At 45.0% G+C, this 21,876-nt stretch overlaps 1 protein-coding gene across 13 annotated transcripts in view; it reads right to left on the bottom strand.

The window, feature by feature from the left end:
- ARNT (aryl hydrocarbon receptor nuclear translocator) overlaps positions 1 to 21,876 on the bottom strand; it is a 29,436-nt gene that overhangs the window by 3,425 nt on the left and 4,135 nt on the right. For 2 of the 13 annotated variants that reach the window (XM_082781121.1, XM_082781122.1), the window contains exons 2-22: positions 18,432 to 18,543; positions 17,223 to 17,267; positions 15,979 to 16,023; positions 13,204 to 13,248; positions 10,512 to 10,725; positions 10,141 to 10,354; positions 9,988 to 10,053; positions 9,777 to 9,876; positions 9,299 to 9,364; positions 8,096 to 8,181; positions 7,578 to 7,654; positions 7,269 to 7,403; positions 6,727 to 6,801; positions 5,777 to 5,928; positions 3,920 to 4,030; positions 3,636 to 3,714; positions 3,126 to 3,249; positions 2,453 to 2,552; positions 1,639 to 1,789; positions 858 to 1,017; positions 211 to 370 (exon numbers count right to left, since the gene is read on the bottom strand). In XM_082781121.1, coding sequence (XP_082637247.1) covers positions 211 to 370; positions 858 to 1,017; positions 1,639 to 1,789; positions 2,453 to 2,552; positions 3,126 to 3,249; positions 3,636 to 3,714; positions 3,920 to 4,030; positions 5,777 to 5,928; positions 6,727 to 6,801; positions 7,269 to 7,403; positions 7,578 to 7,654; positions 8,096 to 8,181; positions 9,299 to 9,364; positions 9,777 to 9,876; positions 9,988 to 10,053; positions 10,141 to 10,354; positions 10,512 to 10,725; positions 13,204 to 13,248; positions 15,979 to 16,023; positions 17,223 to 17,267; positions 18,432 to 18,543 — 2,317 coding nt within the window. The other 11 variants (XM_082781126.1, XM_082781130.1, XM_082781129.1 and 8 more) reach the window with 9 other exon arrangements.

Here is a 21,876-nt window from a genome sequence, read left to right as displayed (position 1 = left end):
ATCAAAACACAAAGCCAGTCCAGCCAAGGCATTTCTGCCCTCTGCTTCCTGGTTCCAACTCCACCAGGTTACTCAGAAGTTTGATACTTCACCAGTTATTAAACAGGGACAAGATGCCTGCACTTCAGCCCACACCTAAGCAAACACCGTTCATCCCCACAACTTTGGCCTTCACCAGTCCTCACACAGGAGGTTAAAAAAAAAAAGCACCGTCTTACTGAGAAGACCTCAGGCTGACTTGGCTGCGGCTGCTGCACGTGCTGCTCCCCAGACGGCGGGCCATGGTGCTGTCCTTGCCACTGCGGCCACATTCCCACACCTTCTGTTGCCCGTGTCTGGAATGGAGTGGGGGTCTGCGCTGCCTCTGTTGCTGTTCAAGAGGGAACAAGCCAGCAAGTTTTTCTAGGTGCAACCTGGGGTTTTTCAGTATTTCAAAGCGCGCAACTCATTTGTGGTGTCTAGCTGTTACACCAGGAACAGGGTGAGATCTCCCCTCTAGGGAGAGCCACTAAACCGTCACATGCATTAAAACATTTGTCTGGTTCTGCCCATCTACGGGGCAGAACAACAGATGCAGGTGTCCAGAAGGGTTTGTTTTCTCTCACTTGGCCTTAAAATTGATTGAAACTCACCTGTCCAGGACCCTTGCACTATGAGTATTGTTAAATCTGTTAAGGGCAGCATCTGCCAAAGCAATAATTTAGCTGTGCTCTTAACATCTGGGCTTTCCCAACATACAACAAATACTGTAGAGCACTATCACATCAAGACAGTATCTGACTGATGCACTCAGCTCTATTCTGATGAGATTTTGTTGGTACTCCACCAACCTCCCCAACCCCCCAAGCTGTACTCACTGAAGCCAGTGCCACGGCTGGCAAGGTTTGGGTAAGCAGTGCCACTGGGGGAAGCAGTAGAGCCAGGTGCTGTCATTGGGCTGAAGGAGGATGGGGTGCCTTGGAAAGTCCCCATGCTGAATGAAGGGGGCCGAGTCTTCACTGTTTGGGATGCCACTTGCTGAACAACAACAAGAAATGGGAGAGGAATGAGAGATGCTGTTATTTGCACCCTCATTTTAACTAGAGTGAGAAGTTGAACTGGCCCAGCTTCACACCTAATGACCTGTCTCCAAAGGAGAAAGTATGTATACAGAGTATGTCCCCTTTCCATTCTTGCCCATCTGCCCTAAATTGTGCCAAACACTTTTTTCAAAGCAAAGTGCTTATCTTTGCCTGCATTTGCACAGCACCTAATGCAACAAGAAGCTGACAATGACGGGAAAGGGAAAAAAGGGTCTTAGACTACTTCAAGCACTCAAAGCAGCAAACACATTCCCTCCCATCTCTTCTTCCTCTAATATTTCTACTGAGAAAATAGTAGAAAGGAACTAATTAAAACCAACAACTATGGTGAGGTGTGGGGTAAAGTAGAGAGCACAGCGTAGCCCAGCAATTCACCCCAACAGCCATTGGTATTGCAACCCTTCAAGCTATTCAAATGCCAATGTGAGCAGTAAAAAGCACTCAACACACAGCACTGCTCTGCTAGCGAGTTAAAGCAGGTTGATTCATGCTGATGAGAAGGGCCTGTGGCACGGTGGGGGCTCAGGGCTTGCACAGAGGGTTCATACTTTGCTACCTGGGGTGTGAATGGTGGCCGAGTCCCCGGAGCCCAGTTGGTTCCGCTGACCTGAGCAGGGTTGGAGTGGCGTGAAATCTGTGCTAAGATCCGGCCTGCTGATGAGGGCTGTTGCTGAATAATGTTCACAGGAGGTACCATGCTGCTGCTCCTGGAAGAAGGGAGAGGCACTCAGAAGGATGCTAGGTATCACATACAGGACAAGCAAGCAAAAACTCCATCCATGCAACTTACTGGTAGGGGAAAGTGAGCCCAGAAACATGGAGTAACTTTGCTCACATGCCAGTGTTCAACACGTTGCCCTGCTACAGACAGCTAGCAGGAGCTGCTGGGTTTGTAAGCAGGACTACTCTCACCCAGCTCAATTCTTACACTACAGTCTAGGCATGTCCAAGAGCTATAGCTACCCCACAGATAAGCTTCAGTAAGCAAAACAGCAGAGGGATATCAGGAAAAAAGTCTGATGAGGTGATGATGAGGATGTGGACTTGTACAGCAGAGGAGATGCTGGGCCAACTGAGGAGGGCCCCCTCAAAGCTCCTGTACCTCTGACCAAGAGCCGAGTGGCACCAGACAGTAGAGTGGGGTACAGAAGCCCTTGCCTCCCCACCCCTCAAAGGGAAAGAGGCCTGGATGGGCTCCCCCTGTATTTTCTGTGCACACTATGTAGGAATGTATGGACAATCACTGCCATGCACGCTGGGGCTAAGAGTCCACATCTTTTGCGGAGGAAGACACAAACTGAACTGGAACAACTGCAGGACAAGATAAAGCTAACACAAGGCCATTCAATGCCCAGCACAGGAAGCCTCACCTGAAGTTCTCGGCAGGCCGTGATGGAGTAAAAGTGTTACCCTGTGGAAAGATGGGCTGGTTGGCAGGGACTGTGCTAGCAGGAATGGCTTTGTTCTGGTCTGTGGAGAGAAGTCAAGAGAGTCACCAGTAGGAACAGGGACAGAGAACAAGCCAGAGACATGCCTATGTGAAAGAATACTGTTTTGAGCCAAAGCATCATATGTGACTGTTCCTTATCCAGACACGGACTCCAGATGCTTTTGTAAAATCCCATTTAGTTTGATTTCCTCTCCACTTCCCAATAAACTTTGTATTAAGGTCTGCTGGGGATAAAGCATCCACTACATCCTATATTCAGACTAGGAATTATCTCTGGGGTCAAACATGAAGGATCAGACTAAGGCAGGCAGTCTGACACAGAGCTGGAAACAATTTATCACCCACCCCCTTCCCACACCTCTCCAGCAACACACTGGCTGCAGGACAACAGTGTTACAACAGCACCTTAGCGTACTCAGGAGTTATTCACCCAGTGTCAGTCACCACTGTTCTGCAAGACCTAGGCTGCCAGAGTCATGCTGAACATCTGCATCCAGAGCTGCTCTGCATGACTGAGCAAAGAGCACTTGAATCAAAACTGAAATCGGATAAACATGCCCCCAGATGCATCTCACAAGCCCAGCGTTCCCTACCTGTATTGATACTGCTGTAGATTTCACTGAACCTTGGGTCCCTCTCCTGACCAAAAAGGCTCTCTGCTTTCTCCAATGGCTTGCTGTGTTCTGGGCCAGCAGCAGTCACAGGCTGAACAGAAACCTGGAAGCAGGTACAAGTGTGAGCCATGAGTACATCAGGCACAAAGGAAGTCAGCAAGCAAGGAGAACAGCTGAGGGCTCTATACACAAAGACCTCACATGCAGGAGGCCACGCTGCTCTCCTGACTCCTAGGTGCTTTCATCAGGACAGCATGGCCATTTCAGGCTGGCAGAGAACTGACACAGACGTAGCAAGGAGAGTTCAACAAGGGTAGATGAAAACTGAGCAAGCAGATCTGCAGAACTCAGGTCAGAATACTTTCCTATTCAAGTTTCCAACAATCTCAACTCAGTCTTATGCAGCCACTTTTAAAGCCCCAGCAAAATGCTATTTAAATAATGCAGGACAACAAATGTAAGGAGTAACTGAAATCCCTATAGATTTACCTGTGAGTGGTCGTAACCAGACAGACTCTCTCTTCCTGGGACCACCTCCAACTCTGTCTGTTGTGGCGGCTGCTGCTGCCTAAAATAGAAAGCGTCTGTAACAGGAGAATAGAGTCTGCTAAAAACGATTGCCAAGGAAACAGATACTCTGTGGTTACACCAATGATTCATTAGCCCAGAGGAGTTCACTGCTGCAGAGAGGAAAGTTTGGGTAGGAAGACTATTTGACAGGAGGGCAGAACCAGCAAGAGAGGCATGGTAAAAGGAGCTGAGCACCTCCTGACCTTGAGGGCAGCTGTGCTGTGCCCATCTCCAGGGGAAGACTGACGCTCTGCCCCAGCTGGGGCCTCTGCATAGAGTTTGAAAGGGCAGGCCGAGATTCCTGGCTTGAGTTCCTTAAAGCAAAGGAGAAAAACACATTTAAAAAATACCAAATGAAAGCAAACAGCTGGCTACTGCCTGTAGGAGAACATGTCTGTCTCAGACAGGACTGGAAACCATTTTTGCAAAACCTATTCAAGTGAAGGATCCTTCCACTCAATTTCCATTGTCTCTGAAAGGGGTGGTGGTGATCCCGTAATACAATGCTAATGGCTGTGAGCCAGAGGGCTGTCTGCCCCCTTCAACTCAGTCACCGAGCAGGGGAACAATTAATAACCTATGCCGGAAGCCTGGCCAGTTCAGCATCATTGTTAAAGCACAAGCACAGGTTGTGGGGTCCTAAAAACCCCCCAAAGTTTTCCATTCAGATCTACATCAGACACTCCAGAGCTGGAGCCTGCAGAAACCACCAGCAGTTTTAGCTTTTAAGCCCAAGACACTGGTGCAGTTCTTTATGTTCTTCTGTTAACTGTCAGAATTTAGTTAAACACATTTTCCTCCCACAAGAAAGGAAGAGAAATACAACATTTTCTCAAGAGTTCTTTTGTAAGCTGCTGATTCTGAAGTAGTACCCCATCTCAAAGATGAAACAATTTTACACAAAACCTACCAAAGATGCACATAGATAAACGGCACCACAAGCAATCAGACAGATTAGTGCTTATCTGCTCTGAATTTGCGCAGTGTATTTAGAAGTTGTATACGGATATGAGAATGGATGTGCGTGGAACAAATGAGTTCAAAGAGATATCTCTAATGCTAGGGCAGGAATTAAGGCCTGTATCAGATCTGCATCAGACTTCAGCCCTGCGCTCAGACTGCAGTTCTCTAAAGCCAAGTGCTCAACACTTAATACTCTCTTATCAGAAAGCATCATCTTGCTAACTGGAGGAAGGGAAGAAGTGCTACCTGCACTCCAGGACTTTTCCTCACTGAAAAAGAAAAAAAATCCTGGCTTTTCACCTGCCCACAGGCACAAGCAATCTAGCCTTCTGCTTGCCTGGTTTGGAAAGATTCCATCTGGGGCACCCACCAGGTCTGAAGCTATGAACAACATACAGGCAATTTTTTTTCTTCATTTCAGTTGCTGCTCTTGTGTAATGGGCCTGGAGCTAACCCATGGGAAAAGACAGCAGCTCTGATCACTCCCAAGGGAGATGCAGCGGTGGAACAATGTACACTACCAACCTACCAAAATAGTCAAGAGGAGAAAGAAGGAGCAGAAATGATGGCAGCTTGCCCAGAGCATCACTCATGAGCTCATTCCTGAATCCAAGGTCAAACTACAGCAGTGGAAGAAAAAAGCGTTTACATTCTGCCATCAACTACAGACAGCTCTGCTCCCATGAAAAACCACTGTGGACCAGCTGCCCTCCTGGACTGCCACAGGAAGGCAAGAGCTGCATTCAAATCTGGACTTCACTCATATTCACTAATATTAGCTCTGAATGCAAACAGAAAACTTGCTCCAGTAAACAGAGTTAGACAAGGCACTGGTAGAGTTGAACTTTGCCGGCTTGCTAAGCTATACAACTGAGACAGCCAAAGGAATTAAATTTCTTGCACTTCATAGTCCTCTAGTGCCTGGAAAAGAGGGACTTAGTGATTTCTCCAGGGCCTAAGCACAAACTGATGGGAAGCTCGGTGAGGAATAGAGGCCAAAGCTCCTGTGGCTCTGTGTTGCTGATTTTTCTGGGACAAGATCCCATCAGGTTCACGTGCTATCACTGATGGTTGGCAAGTCATTTCCATGTACATACTTGACATTGGTGTTGGTACAGATGATGTACTCAATTTCATCCGAGTAGGGGTTCTGGAAGGTAAAGGAGCTGGTTCTCATCCAGAGCCATTCCCGGTTTTTGGATCGGAATCGGAACATGACTGACAGAACCTGGCCTTTTAACTTCACCACCTAAAAAAACGTAATGCCATCAGTAGTACCTGATAAAAGAAGGTGTTGAAGAGCAACTTGCTTCTGAGCACAAGCCACCCCCCATTAAAAACTTGTGATGGCCCTTTGCCTGAAAGCCTACAAGACCATATCTCACTTTTTTCCCAGCTAAACAGCACTGCTACCATTCCCTTATGCTATCTTGAATACCGAATGATGGTGGTGGGGGGGTATTAAATCTAATATTACCATTTTGGCTTATATTTTATTTATCTCTTTGCACTGGTGAGATGTATGAGAAAACCTCCAGCAAATGAAGCGCACGCTGTTGCTTCTGATTCCAGCTATTTGGACAAATGGATATGAGCAGCTGTTTTTGGAGTCATGAAAGCACATGGGCAGTCTTACCTGCCCTGCCACAAGTCCAACGCCCTCAGAAATAAGAGTAACCACAACAGGACAAACAAACCACATCCATTTCGAGTTCTGCACCACTTGGCTGGGCCCTAGAGATGAACCAGTGTTTCAGCCACAGAAGCATGGCATTCAGGTATGCACTTTGTAGCCATGTCTCTGGCCCTAAAAGCAGACTGGATCAGCAGCCAGAGGATGAATTCAAGAGTTAGATATCAGATGCTTCTGCTTTGTTTTTCGCATTCAGTTACGTGACTATCTGTAACCACTTGCCATTGGACAAAGAAGTAATAGCTAAGGTTTATTCTTTTGGTTTTCCAGTTATTTTTGCTGCTTTGCAAGCAACAAGACAGATTCCAAGTTGGATACCACTATGCATGCAAATTGGTAGTTTAAGTTCTTTACCTGCTGAAAGCTGTCCCGCAAAAGCTGTTGGTCTTCTGGGTGGCAGAAATCCACAATGTCTTTCCCCAGAAGTTCCTAATTTTAAAGGAATTGGGAGAGAAATCAAGCCAGCTTTCATCTGGCAGGCACGCTTCCTCTTTCAGGTCTGCCCCATTAATTCTATTTTTGACAGGTAGTTACTGCTCCCCCTTTCCAAATCATTGTTACACAAACCAAGTGCAGGAACTGGTGTGCTGTATTTTAGAGAGAAGCACAACAGTATTTGACTAACATTTGATCTCTAACTCAAAAGTAGGAAAAAACAATCTTAATTGACATTTAACGTAACCCAGAGCCACCCACCCTGCCAATGATCAAAGCACTTTGAAAACGCAGATGAAAAAGCAACTGCTGGAGAAGAAACACAGGCCTGGTTTAGTGGCTGGGCACTGTTTTAATCAAATTTATTAAGACAAGCAGAACCATGATGTACGAAAGAGGGAGTAGGAAAAAGCAAGTTTGAACAGCAGTTCTTTCTTAGAAAGCTCCTGTCATTTTCTCACCTGTGGCTGGTAGCCAACAGTAGCCACACAGCGGTGATCTATGAAGGTGAAAATGCCTTCAGTGTTGTGTCGGGAGATGAACTCTGTTGGCTGACAAACATTGTTCATGTCTGTACAGTTGGGCGAGCTAGTGACCTGCAAGGTAAGACACGTACGTTGTTATCAGATCTTGTGAGAGCTGCTTTCTCCTGGCCTGGCAGCCCTGCAGTCAGATTTGTTGGAAGTCAGGGAACAACTTCAGACAGAACAGTTCAACTCTGTGGACTCTTAGGACAAGGCAATGTTGAACCATTTAAAGATGCTACACACCTGGAGTCTGCCAATAGCCACGAGGCAAAACTTGCTGCCCTGGCCAGCGTCCGGGTCATCATCAGGCAGTGAAACACCTGAGAGGGGAGTGCCAAAAATTCCAGCAAGGTCAATACAGGAAGAACTGCTGATTTCAGAGGAAAAAAGGCATGCAGTTCTGACTTCAACACATCTCTCCACCCTGTTTTTTAATTCAATATCCTTTCCCATGAAGGAATTCAGTACATTAAGCTGCCTCCCCCCTCCCTTTTCTTGCCAGAAAAGTTCAAGATCTCTGTAACTTTCAGAATTAGCTAGTAAATTAGACAGCCTAATATAATTTTCATCCTCTACAGAGAATACTGCTTAGACACACACTTCTCTGTTCCAGCATCTGCAAAAATTAGTTCAATCCTAAAATGACCAAGTAACAGATACATTTAGAAAGTATTTGCTTGCACATTCAGTTCAGAGAATGGACAATTTCAAACTACATTTTTAGAAATGGACATATCTGAATGCTTTCACTAAGTCATTACCTGCAGGGGGCCAGGCCTTTATGTAACCTGTGCAGTGCACCACAACGTAGTGAGGTTCACCATCTTTTGCTGCACCTAAGCCATTCCTTGGGAGAGAGAAACAGTTCTGATTGTGCTATATATTAAACTGGATGAGGCAAGTTTTATACTTGTATTAAAAAAAAATTCCACACAACATCTTCAGGGTAAAGAAGAGACTTGACATAAACCCAAGAGGTGTAAAGACAAAACTCATACAATGACTAAGATATAGGAAGGAGCCTCTGGAGGCCATCTGTGTCCGCCCCCCCTGCTCAAGCACAGCCAACTAGAGACGGATGCCCAAGTCTAGGTGGCTTTTGAAGGAGACTCCACAACCTCCTTGGGCAAGCTGTTTCAGCACTGTTACCTGCACAGTAAAGATGTGCTTCCTGATGTTCAGAGGGCACCTCTCGTGTTGCAGTTTGTGCCCGCTGCCTCTTGTTCTGGCACTGGGCACCACTGAAAAGAGCCTGGCTCCACCCTCTTTGCACCCTCCCTTTGACACATTGGTAAGATCCCCCCAAACTTTCTCTTCTCCAGGCTGACCAGCCCCAGCACTCAGCCTCTTTTAAGAAAGGTGCTCCAATCCCTTGGACATCTTGGTGGCCCCCATAGGGCCACCATGTCTCTGTCCTGTCTCCAGCATGTCTCTGTCCTGTACAAAGAGAGACTAACACTCCAGATGCAGCTTCAATAATGCTGAGTAGAGAAGGATCACCTCTCTTGACCTGCTGGCAATACTTTGCTTAGTGCAGCCATCAGCTTTCTTAGCAGCAAGGACACAATGCTGGCTCATGTTCAGCTTGGTGCCCACCAGGACTCCTAGGTCCTTTCCTGAAGAACTGCTTTCCATCTGGGTGGCTCCCAGTAGTTTGGAATTTGTCTCAGCTTCAAATTAACACTGGGATAATATGCACCAGGACCAACAACAATAGTTTTGTAGAACACATTTTAAACTGACTTAAAACCCCAAGCATGGAGTAAAGAACTAACATTTCTCAGGACTATCTTCACCGACATACTGGTACTTCATCTTCCAGCAGTTGTCTCCAAGCTCTATGAGCTATACTAGCCCACCCTATACAGTCACTAACCACGCTGTGTCCCCACCACTGTCAGAACTGTCATTTCTTTTGTTCCTAGCAATGCAAAGGGCTTGACCATAACCCTTGTGTTATTTACCTGCAGCGATTCCTCATAAAGCTGAGACGATTTACAGAAACTGGATCCACTGAGCCGTTGCCACACCTGTACCAGAATTATAAGTGAGAGGGGAAAGGCTTTTGTCTTTCCTGGATTGTTTTTCCATCAAAACAATCTTGAATAAGACAAAGTACTCTATAAATGGGGATAAACCTTTGAAGCTCCATCACACAAGTCAAAAGCACTCATTCTACAGACTTCCAGAACTGTGATGACACATCGGGTCAAAATAAATTGTTACTTGAAACTGGACCTCCTACATCAACGGTTGAGCTATTTTAGCACCAGGCAAAGAAAAACCTCTAGCTCTCAACTGCTAGCTCTGTGTGGAAAGCTCACCCCATGTTATATCTTGTCTGGCAGAATGAGCAAAAAGCACTGGAATAAAGGTATGAAGGGGACATTGGCAAGTTCAGCTTCAGGCTCTAATGAGACTTCCAAGGACTCTCTCCATTACCTCATTCGGCAGATAAAAGATCTTCGTGAACCCATGCACATTCTCATGGACTGCTGGCCTTCCTTCTTGACAGTACCTGTCTTTAAATCTAGGATGCGACCTAAAGAAGGTAGTAAAAACAAGATGCTATCGCAATTTGAGTCCTTTCCCCAACACAGGCACCAGGTAACGCATTAGGAAACTAGTGAGATATAAGTGTCACCAGTGGTACCTTTAGATGCATTCTCAGGGGGGGCTGCAGGATCCTTGTTAGAAAGGCACCAGGGTTTGGTTCCTTCTACAAAGGGAAGGTTTTGATCCAACCAAGTCCTTTGATGGCTTTCACGCTGCCCACCCCTGCCAATCCTCTCTCAGGCTGCTTTACCTGTCAGTGCATTCTCTGATGTGGAAAGCTGCTCCCTCAGCTTGCCCACGTCATCTGGGTGCACCTGGTCGTATAGGGTGCTGCCAAACCATTCAGACTGGGGCTGGTTCAGGACAGGAGTCACAGAATCAGAGACATACACCACCCTCCCAGTCTCACAGGACACTATGAACAGAAAGCCGTCGGCTGCCTCTAGGATCAGGTGTTTCAGTTCCTGCATTCACAACAGACAGACATGCTCTTAACTCCACAGACAAGCAGGTGACACTCTCTAAACTCACCCCAGGCACCTAACTCCCCCACCCACAATTTAATTTCCCCTCTCCCCCTGTAATTGCAGTATTTCCCACAAAGTAGCATTAAGGCAAGACCTGGTCAGTGAGAAAGGAGGGTTTGTAGGTGCCATCAGTGGAGGTATTGCCTGTGCCACGCAGAGACTTCATGTGAGAGACAGCCATGCGCAAGATGGTAAGCTTGTCTGGTTTACGGGCCAGGGCACTGCAGGTAGGCACCATATCTGACAGCTCTGTGATGTAGGCAGTCATCTTGTTCCTTCGCCTACGTTCAATCTCGCTGTGATTTTCCCTAAAAAGGCCAGGGGGGAAAGGAGGAAGACAAAGTTACTAACAGGCCAGAAGGCTCAGCCATTTTCCTATGGCGATGCTTCCACAAGGCCAAGGTGCAAAATACAGAAATGCATCAGGGTCATCAGGAGTTAGGACTACAAGCGTCTCGCATGCTGGTCGTGCATAAAGGAACGCAGGAACAAGTGCAAGGAGAAGAGTCTACAGTTGGACCTCCTTCGCTGCAGACAAGAGAGCCTCATTTTAAATCATGTTGATTCTCCAGTATCTCATGAAAGCTATGAGCTAAGCTATTTTAAAACAGGGAGAAGCTTTTCCACCATTTCCACACCACTTCAGGAAGCCAGAGAATTTCTTCCTTTACCATGGCCTCTGATCTTAAGGTAGGATTCATCAGACTTGAGGGAGGAAGCTTGCCTTTAAGCAGCGAGGCCCCATCAGCACTGGTTCAGACAGGCTAAGAATACTCATCCCAGCCCCTTTTTGAGGATTAAACAAATGCTACCCCCACCCTTGTAGACACTCATCTCCAGTAACCATACAAGGAGGCCAGGATTGCAATTAAGACTTGGACACCTAAATTACCAAAAAAAAAAAAAAAAAAAGAAAAAGGGGCCTCACCTTACAGTGCCTTTATGAAGATACTTCTCAGTTACATTGAAAGCCAGCAATATGGCAGAAGGGAAAACTTCTGAGGGGAGATGTACACCTCATTTCTCTTCAGATCAAGGCCAACACAGACAGCCCACCTACCAGGTAAAGACCTGGGTGGTGCACACAATTTCTCTTGAGACAGTACAACAATTCTGCCCATTTACTGTCCTTACAGATGTTCTTCACATGCCTTTTGCAAGTCTGCTCACAAGGCACAATTCCTCATCAAGTCCCCAGAAGTCAAAATATAATTTCTGTATTCTTTTTATCTAGTACATGTAATTTCACTGCAGCACTAACGTGGGTTTTTCAAAACAGAACTTAAAAGCCAAGTTTCTTATACAAAAGGATGGATCAGATGCACAGAAGCACATGATCAGAAAAACGTAATGACATGAGTGTTTGAGGGAACATAAGCAAGGGAAAGAGGATAAAAAAAATGAAGCATTTATCAACACCCAGGTGTGTGCAATCATTCATTGACCTTGCTCCTTGCTGCAAGAAATCAATTCTCAGAAAAATTAGTGCTTCAATTATCACACTCACCTTTAATCAAGTTTCTCCAAACTTGCATGCTCAATTGTGAAAATTAAACTACCTCCACTACAAAGGCTATTGGGAAACCATTAGACATTTTACTTGCCCCACTGCCAAATGTTTTTTACTTCAGGCTCTTGCATGACAGCAAGAAATGACTACTGGGAAGAGAGTCACTATGTCATTGGAAGAGAAATTCCTGAAAAACACTGCTGTTTGCGGTAGTCACAAGCCTCACCTATAAGGTTTCCTTACCTCCTCAAATATTTAAGCTACGCAATACTGTGGTTAGGGAAGACTGTGTTTGAGGGTTATTTTTTGGTTTAAAACCAGAAAGTAGGCAGTAAACTGACCAGAGCCATGGCATTCTCAACATTCAGAACAGTCTTTTAGTCCTGCATACTGTTTAAGAATCAATCTAGGGTGAAACAATCCAAAAAAGGTACAAGGTAAGTTTGCAGAATGGCAAACCACAAAACAAGCCATTAACTCATGAATTATCAACCCTCAGCTCTGCAGCAGTAATGAGCCATGGGTGGCAAGCAACAGAAGCCTTGGCAGTTAAGCTGTTTTTGCAGTTCAAAACAGGGAAGGATACATTCAGGGTCAATGTTTTGCTATTGGAGCAATGCAGTCCTGACAACACACCATCTCTACCACCTGCAGCTGGGAACTCGTGTTCTCAGGGTACACTTCTATATTAATGGTACAGAATTCACAATGACTGCTTCAGTCATTTCAGCGAGAGTCATGGTTCCTAAGAAACTACAAACAGGAACTCAAGAAAATATCCTGCTTTCAGTAAGCCTAAATTGTTCTTCAACTTTCCTGGAAGTTTTTAAGGGACCATAAAATTAAGTAGAAAAAATTAACCAGTACATTTTTTAATGCCTGTTTTGACAGTACAATAGCATTCCCATGAGAAAACTTTACCAAGGCCAGAACAAGGCAGTTGCCACCTTGATCCAGCACAAGAAAAAATGTATTTAGCACAAGTTAGCAAAGCTACAATACTCAGTGAAAGCAGTGGTCCAACCACGTTCTTCCCTGTAGTCTTCTGCGAACAAATCCTTTTGTGTATTCCCCAAAGACATTCTTATAAGGGAACTAGATGCCTTTCCCCTCCTAATTTGTATTACACAGCAATTTCCAGAAGTCTGTTCACTTTTAAGTCCTCTACTGCAGCAGATGAGGGAAGGAGGGGAAAAAAAGGAAAAGGGATGCCTAGAGATATATAAAGGAAAGGAAATACTCTGCTTGTCCATGCTTGAAATCTCCGTTCTCCTACCTGGCAAGTCTCTCCTTATCCGCTGAACTCTGTTCATCATCAGACCTAAAAATAAAATCAGCGAGCTAAGCTAAAATGGAAAAAAGTTTAAAGAAATGAAAAATGGGAAGATGTACTAGGAAACCCAGCCTACAGATATGCCTGTTTTGCAGGAGATTAATTCCATAAAACAAAGCAGTCACTTTGCATCATTACACATTAAACTAATCTACATTGTTTTAAAGTTTTAGAATGCTTATCAGAATCATAAAATAGGTAAGGAGTAGATTTTACATGTAACTGAGGTGCAGATCGTTCTGTGCAAGATTAAAAGGAAGAAGAGGGTCTAGACTACATTAAACTGCTCTTTCTTTAAAGGGGAATAAAAAAAATCAATAGCCTGTTTGAGATTAAGAAAACAGAAAAGCAGATTTAAAAAAAATCTAAAGAGCATAAGGTTCACAGATACCACATTTTTGTAATGCTGTTACATAAACACCATTCAGGACAACACAGTCAAGATGGCTACATGACAAATTACACAGATGTTACGCACATCATTTACAAAAAGGCAGGCAGACATTCCCATCAACTTGCATGCACTTTCAGTTTTCAGGGAAGAAGAATCTGCAAACCATGTTTTGAAAAGACTAGTAAGTTTTTCCGGTTCAGTCTTGGCTGCCTTGGATAACAAATAATCCTTCAAGAGCTACTGCCAGGAAAGGTGAAGGTAACCATGTGTTCTCAGTGAGGCAGGTGGGCAATCACTCAAAGGCTCAGCAACTAAGACATATAATGTGCATTTCTGGAGTCTAATAGGTGTATTTTAGCATTAACCAGCTGTGACGCTTTTCAACTTCAAATAGGTTCTAATACAGCACTTAAAACGTGATGTTCTCTTCTATGCTCTGTTTTGCTTCATATCATCTGAGGATGGAGGAAGAATGTACTGAAAGATGTAGGCTAACAGAAAGTTACAAAGAGCATGATACGATACCAGCAGTCATGGAAAACATCTGTGAGCAAGCCAAGGGGGGCAGATGCAGAGAGGATCTGTGGCATCCTTTTGTTACACCTGCATTCAGGGTGTCTGAATGCTGAAAACTTTGTCAACACTCTTCACCTCCTGCCACTGTCCTTTAGAGACTTGCCCAAGTCAGTAACTGCAAGTGATAACCTCTACATTAAAGTGCATAGGTTACTGCAGATGTCCTAAATACTGCAGACAACGGCTCTGGGCCTGGGCCTTAACAACTTTAGGTGTATAACATTCAGTTCTGGGATTGTGATGTTTTTTTTTTTTGGTTGGTTGGGGTTTTTTTCTTTGTCTTGTTGCATATTCCTCTTTTCTTCTCCAACCTTGTCCATGTTAACCAAGGTAATCAAAGGGCATACCACAACAGTAGTAACAGGGATCTGAGACCCCACTCCAGCTATGGTACCACTGTACAGTCAACAAGTAGGTCTTCTAACTTTAGAGACTATGAAACCATTCAACATTGCAATTCCTGCCTACAGAATGTGCCTTTTTGGTATTTTGCATTATCCTACCACTTAAGTTATCGGGGTCTGCTATGCCTTAAGTTTCCAGAGCTTATGACTTGCACTAGGGAATAAAGTTATTTGGTGTGGGCTGGCAAACACATTTCCAATTTGCTTGATTTCAGGTCAAGTCAAACCACTTAAAAGCTAGAGAGCCTCAGCTTAGAAGTCACTCCTAGATATTTGGCAGACGATCAGCGTGACTGTGACCTGAAATTTTGGCTTTGCAATATTTCCCTCTGTGCACTAAAACTTTAACACAAGTTTATAGCTCTGGCTGAAACAGGGAAGAGACATTTTATAAAGCCTTTATTTCTACACCAGTAGTTTCATTGTATCACCTCTGGGAAATTGCAGGAAGAGGCCCCCACAACCAACATAACACCCTGCTGATCCTCAGGGTCCTTGAAGCAACATACTAGGCAGTCCATTCCCCCTTGTTCTCAAGCACTTTTATTTTAACTCCAGTTTCAGGAACTTCTGAAGTCTGATCTCTCCTTAGGACACATGACTAAGCACAGCATCTTGACCACTATTCTGTATTTGCTCTTATTTCCTCCTACCAAGACATAAGATAATGACCCTTTGCACTAAGGGGACAATCTGAAATTTATAACACTCAGTATACACAAAAGAAGCTTACTTTGACAAAAAAAAAAAAAAGAATGTTATACTGCAACATAAATGAAACTCATAAAAATACTTAAATTTAGTTTCACGGTCTTCAGAAAACTGAGGAATACCATGAAGTAACTAGACAGTACAGAGCTGCTCTCAGACACCACCAGGTAGAAAATCAGCATCAAAATACTGCCTATAACATTACTGTACACTCTAGTGTCTAGGCAATCCCTTGTTTAAGGGAAGCTTCTGCCTGACTTACTCCCCCACAGAACATATAAGCCACACACAGGTAAGCACAAAAATTGCCAGAAGACCCTGTTCAAATAAATCCTAAACTAAGCATAAAACTTGTCTGCAAGTTTCTTGGGCAGAAGAAGAACATGAGAGTCCAAGCCAACAGCTGAAATAGATATTAAGAAAGAAGATAAAGTTATCATACTCATAATGAACTGGTCCAAAAAAAAAAAAAAAAAAAAAAAAGGAAAGTATCTCAGTCCTTTGGTGCAAGATGCACCTTCCTTTAAAGGAGAGAAAAATCTAGCTGCTAATTAGAAGGGTGCCACAGGATCTCTTATGTTAGGGTGGTTTGGCACCACAATCTTCCAAAATTGCAATACAACAGATTCTTACCTGGCAAATCTTTCCTTATCATTTGGCATTGGGTCATCATCACACCTAGGAGGAAGGGGAGAGGAAGGAAAAAAAAAGTGTTTACATTTATTTCCCAAAGACAAAGAGAACAAGGTTTAACAAAACATGCAGAAAATGCAAACTCTGCTGAGCTTAGGCAATCCAGAACCATATTCTTCCTTTATCTAATTAAAATAAAGTGTAGACTTTTATGACATAGATGTCTCCCACATCACATTCCTATCAAAGACAATGGCATTTCACTCAGTAATTTAAGTGAACACACACACACAAAGCAATAGGTTCAGCTGAGCTTTGAAGATTCAATTAGCACAGACCAACACCTTCATCCAAAAGATCTCATAGGTAAATCCTACGATCATCAGGACCATAATCATCTCGAAGCCATCCTGAAGTCATCTCTAGCAGACTGACATACATTAGTTGTCCAATCCCAAACCATGTAGTGCGACTACAAATAAGTTACATGAGATCTTCCAACTCTTCTGCATTCCATATGGGTCGTGAGGGGAGATACTTGCAGGCTTGCCAACTCCTCAGGAACAAGGAGGTCTCTGTAGTTGGAGCATCCTTACAACAGATGAGAATTAAGTGATACATACCTAAGGCCCTAACAAAAGCTCAGCATCTCACTGTTGTGCTGACAAGCTATTTGGCAGAAGATTCTTCTCTACAATAAACAGGGGCTTGGGCCAGCAGCAGTACTCCTATAGTGCTGTGCTGAAACAAACAGCAGATTGCTGAGAGCATTCACAGAAAATATTTAATCTTCTGCAGTGCTGGTACTGAACGCTAACATCATCACTGAGTTCCACAACACTGCTTCCAGCCTTGCTGTGAGCCCGGAGCTCAGAAGGCTCACCTCTGCAGCTGACCTCATCACATTGTGGGGCTGGCCCTGGGTGTTTTGAGGTAGAGACTGTATCCCAGGCAGTAACAGGATCTCCTCCCAACCACAGTCCCTTCTCCAGACTCACAGACCCCCATATGCATAGCAGCTTTTATTTGGCATCAGCTGCAGAGATGGAGAAATACTGCTTACTAAGAGAAAGGGAAGAGCTTAAGGAAGTGGATCGCTGCCTCCTCTCCTTCACAGCCGTTGCTTTCAACTCTGCACTGCTGGACAGGAAAAGCCACAGAAACAGCAAGCTCCTACTCTGAGGGGAATGCAGAGACACTTAGATCACACAACAGAAACTTCTGGATGTGATGTTCTCTCTCACCTGAGGAATTTACTGTTCCCTTCTCCATCATCATCAAAATCAAGCCTGAAAAACATAAGCAAGAAGAGATTAACCAAGCAGTTTCTCCTTCACATGATGTTTTTTCTTCTGTCCTTGCAGGGATGCAGATGATTCCTGAAAGGAAGATTTAAGTAATCCCAAATACGAACATGAAACAATCCACAAGGTTTAGAAGGGGGCTTCTTTTATGTGTTTAACAGAAACAGAGCAAGGAAACAGTTCAAAAGACAGACCACTGAGCACCCATTGCATCATAAACTCCTACTCCAAATGCTCTGGATCTCACAGCAGCAATCTGAAGCACAATAGGCTGCCGCAACTGCTTCTTGTTGCTCAAGTGACTGATCAACAACCCACAAATAGAGCATTTACAACTCAAAAGTTTGGACCAGTTGCTTTAAGAGGAAAAAAAAGAGAAGGGCCCAGCATTTCAAGAGTTACAGTTCAGTCTGGTGACCTGCATGGTCATCCTTAGTTCGACAATGGACAATGTCACAGTGCTGTTGGAAGCATGTTTTGTCCCTGTTACAAGTGTATGTGGGATGGCAGAGGAAAAGCTTTTCACTACACTTCCTTTCAGGATGGAACATTGGTCCGGAGAGACAGCATAGCAGCATGCATGTTTGTAAACGAATTGCAAGGAACAAGCAGCAGACAGCATGGGAGGAGCTGCAGGGGAGTGAGAGCATCACTCAGCAAATGGAGGTAAAGGAAAGAGCGAGTGATGGAGAGAACACAGATTTTAATTAGATTGGAAGTTAAGAGGATGTTTTTTGGGCCAGGAATTTAAAATAAGCCACTCAATATCCTTTTAATTTGCAAAGGCATTTTTAGCAAACAAAAAGCCTACCACAAGCACACTGCAGCTTCTTTCACTGCTTCTATGACTCCCGTCTCAATCCTTGGCAAATAACCCCCTCTGAGTTTTAACTCAGCTTTTTAACCCTCTGTTTTTGTATGCAACACAGAATTCTGGTTTTATAGGATACGATGGCACAAAGCATGCCACTCCACAGGAAAAGGACTTCATACAGCACAACTGAAGGAGTCTGGCCACTCTGCTTAAAAATAGACAAGTTCCCTCATCACAAGTCCAACCGCTCTTCAGGAGAGCAACATTTCCCCAAAGACCACTTCACACACATCCAGCAAAGAATTAAAAAAGCCAACCATGGAGTACACACTCACCCAGGACGCCTCTTGTTGGCTCTCTGAACGATGGCTCCTCCAGCTTGTGCACCCGGCCCAGGGTTCCCAGAGCTGACAGCTGCATTCAGCGAGGAAACATCTGATGCCATTTCTAAACAGGAGGGGCAGAAACACCGTAAGAGTGTTACATCAAATCCCCCTCTAGCTCAGACAGAGTAGTCTCAACACAGAGCTCTCATTGAGAGCGTTTCAGTGTCTGAAGTAGAGATTTTGCGCAGCATGCTTCTAGTCCTTTTATCTACTGCTGCTCCACAGCCCGCGCTCAGGGTCCATTTCAAGCTCTGACTACACGCTGTTTCCATAAGCTCAAAGGCTTAGCTCATTAAACTAAAAGATGTGGTCTCCTTTTTAGACAGGGGAGGAGTCTGATGCGATCATGGGTGGGGGCTAAAACAACTCTCATACGCTAGCTGCATAAGCATGCAGAAGGGGAGGAGAAGAGTCACGGGTTCGCCTGAACGACTTTCCTACCACCTCCTTCAGAGGATGCATTTTCCAGCCTAAGAGACAAAAAGCTAACCAAGGTGCTCGTGAGGCACCTCGCCAAGATGTCTTTCAGATGCACATTCCTCTTGTTCAGCAGTACAGACCCGCAGGCAGAAGGGGTGAGATCGCCAGGCTGACTGTGCTTCTCCACGACTGACCACACACCCAGAGCAGAACAGTCGTTCTTCCCCAAAACGACGCCACCAACACTGCCCCTGTTAGGTACACAAGCAGGCTCGCTTGGAGCTAGAAGCCTTGTGTTTTACGGACAGAACAGTTGTGCAAGCAGCAAGAAACTTAATGAATTCTTAAAGAGATGAAACAGGCAGGTAACACCTGCAAAAAGCACTGAACTGATGAATCCTGAGATACACCGCTAATGCCACAGCATAATGGATTAGAGAGGTTCCACACAGACACAAGATCTGCGGAAAAGGATGCCTGAAGAGATAAAAAATACCCCCCTTCCAGTGTACGGGAAAGAAAGGAGTGTGTCAGGGAGAAGCTGAATGTGCTGCCCTCTTCACAAGCCAGACGGCAGGCCCAAGATTACATATTACACTCTTTCCCCACAACGAAAGCCAGAAGCCCCGGCTCTCCATGCCAGTACACACTGAACCCCCCCGCGGCAGCGTGGGCAGGCTGGCTCGAGCCCGTGCCCAGACCCAACAGACAGATGCCGCCCGTTCCTCCCCATGCGCTCAGCCAGCAGCTCCCAGCTCTCACCAAAGCCAACTCAGACTTTCTCAGTTCCTCACAAGCCAAGACCTGACATTAGAAAGCAGAGTTTGAGAGCACAGAGCCCGACTTCTGACTCTCAGGTAGGATTTTTTTCCCCTTACTCCCAATTTAGAATTCAGGAGCACACAGAAAGCAGCTCTGTAGTGTTATAGCTGGCTCAGCATGCTTTCAACTGAGATCTCATCATAGGATATTACCACAAGAGCCGTGTTAAACATTCTTCTACATTAACACAATTTGATCTGCAGCAGATCCAGAGCTTTTCAAAAAGGTTAAAAGGCATTTGTTCACATTTCTGAAATAAGCCCACTCTATCCGTTTGAACAGCTGTGGTTCTTCACAGTTTGCTGCTAACCAACTGCTAGACTGCAACCAAAATACTCACTTCAGCCAGAGCATCTCCCCCACAATCTTTGCAAACTGCGCTGCGCGGAGTGCCTTGAAGGCAGAAAAAACAATTCTGCTTTATCAAAGTGGAGGGGACAGAAACACATCCCTAAAAGCCTATTGCTAAGGTTCCCAGACCACAGCAAAGCAGTACACTGACACGGAGAGCTCACACATCAACTGCCGCCAGAACTGGAGGGACTAAGCAAACAAAGTAGGGTTTAACAAATATGGCAACAAATCGAGCCTGAAGCTCTGGTGAGGTCAAATCTCAGCTGAGCCCAGGCCACTAGAATATTCCTAGACAAGGGAAGGAGAACTACAGATAGTGTAGAGTGCAACTGTGCAGCAATGCTCATTTTTACAGCTCACATCAAACAAACCACAGCCTTCTGCACCCACAACCCACCCTCCCCAGGAAAGAAAAAAACCAACTATTTTCAGCAGACAGATCAGGCTTTAACAAGTTGTTTTTTTTTTTTATACTGTTACTGAAGTTGTCTTTCAATCTGACAGCAATTTAATCTAAGCAGTACTTACACAGAGAGATGCAGGACCACTTGTACTGATCTGCATCCTTCTAAGCAACCGGCATTGCAGAGAAAGTTTCTTCCTTGCCAGTCCTTATAACTTCCTAAGGGTGACTAAACTACAGAACAAATATACAGCTCAGCACTTGGCAGTCCAGGGGGCCAACAGACAGACCCAAAAAGCACGAGCACACAAACCCAACCTCAGCACTAGCTGCAGCAACAAAATACGAACAGCTCTGTGAAGGTTCTCTGCCAGGAAATCAGTCCCTGCACGATAAGCTCAAGCCAGCTGATGTGATGCACTTGAAATAACTGGAGGCTGGCCTTCCTTACACCCACCCTCCAAGCTGGGCCCAGAGAGGTTCCCATCTCCTTACACTCTCCCCATTTGACTTGGGATTGCTTGGGCGCTGCCACTGATGGCTGTCTTCTGTGCTGCTTCCCTTATTCCCAGGGGAAACCCTGAGGTGCAGAGAGTGCTGATATCAAAGGTCTTCATTTAGTGGAACACAGCCCCGAGTGCAAGCAAACCAGGTCAGATACTTCATTCCCTTTTCATAGACAGCCTTCCAAGGAGTCTGTGGCTTTTCAACATACGTATGCAAATACCGTGATTTGAACAGAAATAAAGTTTCTGGAGCACTGCAGATATTTTTATTATTATTATTAAGAAGAGAGGAATTTCCGGCTTAGGGCAGTGGAAGGAAGCGACACTGTACAGTTCCTCTGCAAATCAACTTCTAACTAGAGTTGGGGGAAGGCATCTGTGTTTTTAAAGGCCTCACCTGAGTCTTTGCACTTCCATGGAACCTGCTGCATGGACTAGCATCTCACATTAAATCCCTTCACCTCACGCTTCAGCTTCCTATGCAGAAACATCTGCCTCTCGGGGTACAACGTGCCCTTTCACAAATGAAAGAACATAAAATATCTTGACATTTGATAATGTGAACTGATAATATGTTGCTCTGCACGCTAAAAGAGCATCAAAATGGTTCTGTGCTCCTTCACATGACCCACCACTTCCTCACCCCAGAAAAGGAGCTCATGGGGCAGGCTGATGGGATGACAGGCCATTCTAGCTTTTTCATCCTTCAGTATTTCTAAGTTAGGCACTCACACGAACGCAAAGCCTCCTTTCAAAGCATTAAGCAAACGTCAAGCTCAAGTCCTAACTCCTCCCCCACCCTCCCAATTTCTCCCCAGTCCAAACACAGGTCGTGCAACAATTTTACGTGGGGATCAGAACAGAACCGGTGGAACACAGATGTGCTCTA

The sequence above is a fragment of the Aythya marila genome (assembly GCF_965140915.1).
Source record: "Aythya marila genome assembly, chromosome: 29".
Taxonomy (NCBI): domain Eukaryota; kingdom Metazoa; phylum Chordata; class Aves; order Anseriformes; family Anatidae; genus Aythya; species Aythya marila.
The sequence above is the reverse complement of the archived record's forward strand: the minus strand, read 5'-3'. Positions and strand labels throughout refer to the sequence as shown.